General features: G+C 55.1%; 1 protein-coding gene across 2 annotated transcripts; it reads left to right on the plus strand.

Annotated features, from left to right (window-relative positions):
- The first annotated feature begins 2,031 nt into the window (after positions 1-2,031).
- On the plus strand, positions 2,032-8,598 carry ARR3 (arrestin 3). 2 transcript variants are annotated; one of them, XM_072334183.1, is made up of 16 exons: positions 2,032-2,070; positions 3,086-3,131; positions 3,301-3,331; positions 3,649-3,709; positions 4,049-4,093; positions 4,325-4,524; positions 4,618-4,677; positions 4,845-4,912; positions 5,210-5,345; positions 5,473-5,557; positions 5,658-5,730; positions 6,198-6,335; positions 6,474-6,557; positions 6,851-6,874; positions 6,982-7,031; positions 8,205-8,598. In XM_072334183.1, exons 2-16 carry the CDS (start codon positions 3,115-3,117, stop codon positions 8,318-8,320), a joined length of 1,188 nt encoding a protein of 395 aa, XP_072190284.1. In that variant the 5' UTR covers positions 2,032-2,070; positions 3,086-3,114; the 3' UTR covers positions 8,321-8,598. The 2 variants fall into 2 exon arrangements, with proteins under 2 accessions (XP_072190284.1, XP_072190283.1); XM_072334182.1 differs by lacking the exon at positions 8,205-8,598 and having other exon boundaries at positions 6,982-7,042.
- The last annotated feature ends 14 nt before the right edge of the window (positions 8,599-8,612 follow it).

The raw sequence follows: 8,612 nt of genomic DNA on the forward strand, positions 1-8,612 counted from the left end.
TGGCAGTGATGGGGATACTGCTGCAATGTGGGACTGAGCTCCAGCCATGCAGAGATGGTGATGCTGAGGGCACTGTGTGGATGAGAAATGGAGGTACCCACTGCTGCATTCATTAACTCTGCGTGGGGGTACCCTGGCTTCAGGGAAAAGGGATGTGAGGGGCTCAGGAAGGGCACAGGGACCATCACACTGAGGTTTTGCCCCTCGTGCCATGCAGTAAGCAGACCCCACGTGCCAAGAGCTGTGCAGGGCAGCTGCCAACAGGGCTGCGTTAGGGTGATTAGCACCACAGCACTGTTAATTACAGACAAGTTGCAGCCACCATCTGCTGCAGGAGAGACAGGATGGGGGCTTCACCACCCACGCCAGCCTGGCTCCTCCCTGCTCTCTTTGCACGATTTACTCCAGGCAGTTTACAAGACTGGCATGTGGGCACACCCTGCAGCAGGCAGCACCAGGCACAAGGACATCCCCACCACCCTCTGCACTAACCTCTCCAAGGCATCCCCTGAGCTCCTGGAGCTGAGGAGGAACCTGGCCAACTCAAGTGGCTACCACCTGGTTTGGGGCTGGCAGCTGTGTGCCAGTGGCATTCCCATCCCTCAGCCCATCCCAAGGACAGCTGTGTGGCATGGGGCACAGTGACCGGGGACTCCACACCTGGAGACCCTCTCCCACCAGTGCAGCTCTAGGCTGTTACTTAACCATTCCCGTCGCTGTGGGTCTGGCGGCAGGCAGGATTAGTGCTGACCACAGTGCCTAATCCAGCTCAGGGCAGGAAGGCACAGCGCTGCCAGGGGCTTTGGGATATCATTGCTGTTTGTCTGTCTGCACCCATCAGATCATCCTGGGTGCATGAGTGGAGCTGCACGCAGCACAGGAACCCACAGGTAAGGCTTTGATATGTTTATCAAATAGGAGAAAGGCATCACCCAGGGACAGGGGGGCTGCAGAGTCCAGTGTCCCATTGCCCATGCTGCAGCCACATTGACACGAGTAGCCACCCAGGTGGGGCTGCACCCAGACCTCCAGAACTGGGAAGGTCACAGTTCACGTGGCCCCTGCCCTTGGTAGAAATAGTGCCTGCTAATCTGCAGCGTAAGCAGCTCTGTGCATGCAATTAAAGAGATCACAAGTCCCAGCCCCAGTCAGCACGTGCTGGCAGCCACAGCCCCACACTGCTGTGTGCTCAGTGGGGTGGTGGTGGGATGTTCCATCCTCACCGCCCGTGTGCATGTCCCCACGCTGCAGGACAGCCGTCCCCAACATGGACCCACTTGGTATCTTCACAGTTCTCTTATTTGCAGATGTGCATCCTGAATTAACAACACATTGACCAGGTCAGGTGAGGCCAGCCTGCAGCATTATGAAATGACCACAGGACAGAGCCTGGTGAGGGAGCAGCCCTCGTGGGTGTGTTCACACCATCGCCTTGTGAACCACTGTCCCTGTGCCTCCTCCCTTCCTCTCCTTCCACCACCTATCTGTGTGCTGAGGGCAGGACCAGGGGGGCAGGGATGCACCCACCACTCTCTGCCCAGGGTACGAGGGGCTCAAGGTCCTTCCCCAGGTGGCACAATTGGCCCATACCCACAGCAGGATTTAGGAGGTGCCTGGCCCCACTATGGCAGCCCTGCAGGGTGCACAAGGGAGGAACCCAACCAGGCAGCCCCTTCCCTCCCTTCCGCTGTCCCCATCCACCACCATGTAAGGACCTGCTCCCTGCCTGCACCCTGCCTGCCAGGCGCTTCCACCCCAATTACCATCACTTCACCCCTAAGCTTTACCAATCTCCATAATCTGCTTTCCCAGGGCTCCAGCCACCACCCCATTTATAGCCTACTCTTACTCACAAAGCATCTCCCTGGTTAAGAAACTAATAGGATTCCAGCCCCAAAATACCTCTCCCATGGTGCACACACACAGCACACCCCCAGCCAAAGCCTGGTGGGCGAGATCTGGGGTGGGAGCAGGTGGCTATAAGAGGCCACAGAGCTGCGAGCAGCCGTGCTGAGCGAGTGGCAGCAGAACAAGAAGGAGAGGAAGAGGAGAGCGTGCATCTGACCCCAGGTGAGTGCTGCTGTGCTGAATGGGCAGGGATGTCATTGCTGGAGTGGGGGCTGGAAGGAGGGATGCCTTATGGGTATAGGTGTAGGCATCCTTAGTACAGGAGGGCTTGGCCCAGTGCCCACTCTTGGAGCTCTGGCACACAAAGGAAGGCTTCAGCTCTTCTCTCCTTTCACTCCTTTCATCCTCCCTTTCCCCGTCACCCAAATCCTGCTCCCTCAGTGCCTCTAGCTGCTGTTCCCAAAGAACCCTGTAGATGAGGATTACCCAAGACCCACAGCCCACCTGAGGCCATCCCAGAACCCATGTATGGGACTGATGCCTTGTTTTCCCATGGGGAAGAGCATCATCATCTTCCCTCCACTCCCTCCCTTCTGCTTTTTCCCTTCTCTCCACCATCACCAGTTACATAAAGGGGTGATTCTGCCCACGCGCCCCTGGGGCTTAAAATCTTGCCTGGCCTTAAGCCTGGCTAATGTCAGAGCTGCCTAAGTTTAAGAAGCAGAGCTCATCCCTTCTGATCTCCCTACAAATCAGCCAACAATCAGCAAGATATTTGCAGTTTAATTCTGGACGCTGGGGTTGAGCAAGCAAAAGGCAGCAGCCTCTGAGGGAAGCTCGGTCCTGTCCCACTGCTGGCTCTGGGGCTGTTGGTGAGTGTGGGATGGGGCTCTGAGTGGCTCTGGGCTCCCCTGCCCATGGTTTCCTCCCTCTCTCATGAGTGAGGACAATGAGCACGTTCCTCATGGTAGGTGATGGCAGCAAATTTCCAGCAGCTGCAGTCTCCAGCAGCTCCACTGGGATGCACCCCCAACCACACAAGGTCCTGAGGAAGCATGGCAGCTCTGGATGCAAATAGAGCATCTGAGCCCTGCTGAGCCTCCTGCCATGCTGATCACAGTGCCAACCCCCAGGAGGGCCACTGCAGTGGCATGAGAACCATTGAGTCTCCATTGTTGCTGATGTCCAACGGGTCTCCTGTTCCCACCTCCAGCATTTCCCCCATCTTTCCTTGCAGGTTCCTGGCTGTGTGGCACCTGACTTACAATGGCAGAAGGATCAAAGTAAGTTGAAGGCCACATGCTGATGGTCTGCGCTGTGAGCTCATGGGACAACAAATCCCAAGGCTGGGACATATCTGTCTGCCTGGGCACAGCTCCTGGGGATGCTCCTCTTTGGGGAGAGGGCAGTGCTGCCCCCATCCTCACCACTGTCTGTGTGCTTTTCCTGCAGGGTATTCAAGAAGACCAGCCCCAATGGGAAGGTGAGTCTATTGGGCACATATGGGTCTGTCCCCAGCATGGGTAAGCTGATGGTGCCCCATGGTGAGGCTGTGGGGCTTCCCCTTGGTATGGGGGCAGGGGATGCATCCCAGGTTGCCATTCCCTTTGCAACCTCCTGGTTCCCCTGTGCCTGTTATGATGCCATCACCGGGATCACTTTTCAAAGCAAGTGTTCTAAAAAGAACACACAATTCCTACAATGGGATGCCCGCTCCTTTGCACCAAACACCTGCAGCATCACAGAGCTCAGCACCCACTAACCTGATGCATTGTTTCCATTTGCCATGGGTTCCTCCAGCTTTCCATCTACCTGGGGAAGAGGGACTTTGTGGATCACGTGGAGTCAGTGGATTCTGTGGGTGAGTGGGGTCCCCAGGGTGTGGGGGGGCAGTGAGTGGCCTTAAACATTGCTCTGTGGGGTGGGAGGAGTGAGGGCAGCTCCAGAGGAGCAAACATCCCATTTTCCTACAAATATCTTTAAAGCCATACATCTAAAGTAAAATCCCTTTGCAAGTAAGCCTTGTGGATGGAGATGCTGAAGGAAGTGTCACCATCCCCATGCAGGCAGGTCCCCTGCAGGCAGCAATCCTGGCCTCCTCCTGGCTGAGTATTTTGACTTTAGATGCAATAATCTCATGAGGACCTTCCCTCTCTCCAGCATGCCCAGTTCACCACCCCTTCTCTCCTGTTATTTGCAGATGGCGTCTGCCTCATCGACCCAGAGTACCTGAAGGACAGAAAAGGTATTAAGGCACAAAAACCCATGTTACACAGGGCAGGGACACAACCCCTGTAGGTAGCCATGCCTTGAAGAGATCTGATGAATCTCGTTAACTTTATACTTGGTGTCTGAGATCTGCTTTTAATGCCAATGAGTTATAAACACAGCTTGCCTTTCTTTCTTCCTTTCCCAACCCTTCCTCCGTGCCTTTCCCCCCTCGCACCCCTCCATTCTCACCCCACACTGGTCCCAGTGTATGTGACTCTCACGTGCGCCTTTCGCTACGGCCGTGATGACCTGGATGTCATTGGACTGACCTTCAGGAAGGACCTCTATGTCCTGACCACGCAGATCTTCCCACCGGTGCCTGAGCAGGTGCCCAAAACTCTCACTGCTCTGCAGGAGAAGCTGCTGAAGAAGCTCGGCGAGAATGCCTACCCCTTCACCTTTGAGGTAGGGGTGGGTTGGTGCTTCCCAGTCACACATCTCTATGGGGATCATCCTTGGGCATGCTCTCTGTCTTCTCTCTGTCTCTGTTCTGCCCAGGTTGCCACCAACTTGCCCTGCTCGGTCACCCTCCAGCCAGGACCGGATGATGTGGGAAAGGTCAGATGCTGTCCCCAGGCTGTTTCTCACTCATGGGGAAGAGGTTGGAAGGGATGGACAGTTGGAAGCAGGGCTGGGATCTGCAGGGATGTGGTGGGGGAAGGGGGGGAACAAATCTGAACCTTGTGCAGCTCAGGGCCTCTTTGTAACCCAACATGTCCTCCCAGGCCTGCGGAGTGGACTTCGAGGTCAAAGGGTTTTGTGCTGAAAACCTGGAGGAGAAGATTCACAAGAGGTATTTGACGGGGACCCTCATCCTTTTCCACTGCCCTGAAACTGAACAGCTGTACCATTTGGGGGTGATACCTCAGAAGCTGGGCCAGGGCTGCAATGCCTGCCTGTGTCATGTTTGGGTTGGGGACACTGCCTAAAGAAAGGGAAACAGTCCCTATGCATGCACCTACCCCATTCTAAGATCAGCTTGTAGACTGCATTGTTTGAATGGAGGAACTGAGATTCCCCCATAGACAAGCCATGTGTGACCAGGGAGGCCAAGGGGGAGGCCAAGGGGTGACAGCTTCTCGCCCTGCAGGAACTCAGTGCGCCTCGTCATCCGCAAGATCCAGTTTGCACCCATGAAGACGGGCCCTGGGCCCAAGTCAGAGACCACCCGGCAGTTCATGATGTCTGACAAGCCCCTGCACCTTGAGGCCAGCTTAGAAAAAGAGGTCAGTGTAGGGCTGTTCCCATCTCCTGCTACCATGTGTATTCCCAGGGATGGGATGGGGACCGGGACTTCTTTGTCCCCAATCCCACTTGCTGGCCACGTGATTGAGCTTCAATCAATCACTGCAGATCTTCTACCATGGAGAACCCATCAACGTGACTGTCAATATCAACAACACTACCAACAAGATCGTGAAGAAAATTAAGATTGCAGGTGAGAGGAGTTGTCCCCAGCACCTTTGGGTTGGAGACAGGGAACATGGGCCTGGGTCTCTGCCACCATGCCAATGCTGTTCCCTCCTGTCTGCCTCCAGTTGATCAGATCACAGATGTGGTTCTCTATTCACTGGATAAATACTCCAAGACTGTGTGCATGGAGGAGATCAAGTGAGTATAAAGGAGCTGGCAGACAGAGCAGGGAGGGAGAGAAAGAGATGCGGGTGGTGATGATGGTTTTACCACTGAGGAAGATCAGGGTTAGAAGTGCAAATGTGAGGAAGCAGAGGAGAGGGAAGGCTGCAGACACTGAGACCCCAGCTTGAGCCTGGGGATGTCCCTGGGGGAAGGTGCACAGCTGTCCCCAAGCTGCTTCCTCTCCCCGTTTTGCATCTTGAGCCCAGCCACAGTCAGATGAGGTCTCTGTGCTCCTGAGAAAGAGGGGTGACAGAGCGAAGGTGGGAAGGCGGAAGAAAAAAGAAGTGGTTGTGGGAAGGAAGAAAAGGAGGAAATGAGCCTAGGCAGCTGCACGGGGAGGGGAGGATGGGGCAGGAAGGATATCACACTGGCACGGTGCTGAGCACCCATCAGGGGGTGCTGGGTGCTGGCTCTGAGCTCTCCTTTCTTGACCCTTCTAGTGAGAATGTGGCAGCCAACTCCACCTTCTCCAAAACATACTCTGTCACCCCCACGCTCTCAGCCAACCGTGAGAAGCGAGGCCTGGCTCTCGACGGCAAGCTCAAGCACGAGGACACCAACCTGGCCTCCACCACCATGTAAGAGCCTCTGCATCTACCAGAGGTGCACTGGGAGAAAATCTCAGCTCAGGCACCTTAAATGGCCCCCAGAAGCTGTGGCCTGGGGGGGTCATGGGCTTGGCTGCATCTCACAGCTCTGCTCTGCCTCTCTCCTAGCCTAAGACCCGGCATGGACAAGGAGGTGCTGGGGATCCTGGTGTCCTATAAAGTGAAGGTCAACCTGGTGGTGTCCCGAGGAGGGTGAGCTCTGTGGGCATGGGTGGCAGGGACACTCTCTTGGGTCATGCCTTGGGGCCTTGTTCCACTGGGCTGGTGACAAGGGGATGGATGCAATGAGAAGGAGCTCATGCTGTGGGCTCCTTTCTCCCTGCCCATTTCCGAGGACTGTGGGGACAGCTGAGGTCCGCATCATCCCCTTTGTCTCCATCACTACCACCCTTCACTGATGATGAAGTATTTGATTTCAAAGCAAAAGACTGACACCCTTCTCTTCTTCCTTTGCTGATTAATTTCCTTTCCCACCATGGCCACAGCATCCTGGGGGATCTCACTTCTAGGTAAGAAGGGAGCTGCCCACAGTGCTCAGTGCCAGCACAGTGTGGAGCTAGGGTCAGCATTGTGCAGCACTGGGTGGGTTCACTGAAGGAAGTGCTTCTCCTTCCAGCGATGTTGGCGTTGAGCTGCCCATCATCCTGATGCACCCGAAGCCTACGGATGGTGAGTAGCACCTGACATGCTGCAGAAACACCAGGGAAGAAAAGGTAGTTCCTGTTCAGGGGGGAACTGATAGGACCGATGGCCCTGGGAAGTCCCAATGGTTGGATGAAGTGCCCCAGAAAATGAGGCACGTGTGACTCATCAGCCACATGCTGCTCAGGACCAGACAGTGTGCAGGAGGAGCAGCTCTGTTCCCTGCTGCCACCCACCCACCCACAGCTGACTGTCCAGAAAAGCACCTGAGGATTCAGATGTCTGCTGAATGTCATTTCTGTATTAACTGGCACGCATCTCTATTTCAATCCCTGCCTCCCCATGCTGTGCTTATAAATGGACTACACAGACAAACCAAGGTAAGTTTACTTACACCTCAGACTGTATTTCATCCAACACACAAATCACATAAACCCATCACAGATAATGTGCTCCTCCATTCCATTTTTGGTGATGGGGGTTGTTCTTGAGTTAGAACATCCACACCAGCAAGCGTTGTGCACATGTCACAGCAGACAGCATGGTGTCCCCTACAGTGGCACACGCAACAGGATGGGGGTTGTAGGCCTATTCCTGGCAGCCATGGCTACCAGTTAGTCCCACAATTCTCACAGCCCCAAGGATCTGGTTCTGTGTTTGGTAACACATGGGACACAAGCATGGGGGTATTGGGCCTGGGAGCTCAGTCTGCAGCTGTGGGGCTCTCATGCTGCAGACCAGCACTGTCTCAGCTCAGCAAGGACATAGAGGCTTACAGTAAAGAAAACCTCTTGGCTTGCCCCCACCACAACACCCTGTAGATTTCACCAGGTCGTTTATTATTCACACACTCTTGGAATCATTTTTGCTGGTTCTTCATTTGCTGACTCTTCATTTCCATCTATTCCTTCTGTGTCTCTCCCTTGCTGCCATTCGCTTGCCTTTTGCAAGAAGGTAACTAATCTCTTCCTTACCACTTGAGCTTCTTTCCCCTCCCTTTTCCCCTTGAAAATGTAAAGCATTGCCTTGAATTAAAACACCCAAAAGCTTCTGGCCCTCCCCTGGCTCCCCAGCTCAGCATCTGCCCCTGAGCCATCCCAGTTTGTGGCCAGCACCGGGGCTACAGGCCTGCAGGGTCGCTGCAGCAGGAGCTGGATTTGGGCTGGATTTGGGGTGGGATTTAATCATTCTAATCACACCTCCCTCCTTCCAGCGAGGAGGACATCGTCATCGAGGAGTTCGCTCGCCAGAAGCTCAAGGGAGAAAAAGACGATGAAGACGAGAAGGAGGAGGGCGAGAAGGAGGAGAGCTGAGCTGCCTGCAGATGGAGGCACCGGCGGATGTAGACCTTCATAGCACCCCACGGCCCTGCCTGCCCTCATCCCCAGCGTGCCCCATAGATGCCCTCCAGCCCCCGCGCTGCACTCGGGCTGTTATTAGGCCCCACCGCCCACGCTGAGCGCAGAGCTCCGGCGCTCGCACGGCCCAGCAGCGGCCCCGGGCGCTTTCTCGTTCGTCACCGGGCTGAGTTACGCGATGTTTTCGGTGTGTTTATAAATAAACCGACACGAAACGGGAAACAGAACCGCCTTGTCGAATCGCTGC

Source organism: Excalfactoria chinensis, chromosome 4, assembly GCF_039878825.1.
Source record: "Excalfactoria chinensis isolate bCotChi1 chromosome 4, bCotChi1.hap2, whole genome shotgun sequence".
In the NCBI taxonomy this organism is placed as follows: domain Eukaryota; kingdom Metazoa; phylum Chordata; class Aves; order Galliformes; family Phasianidae; genus Excalfactoria; species Excalfactoria chinensis.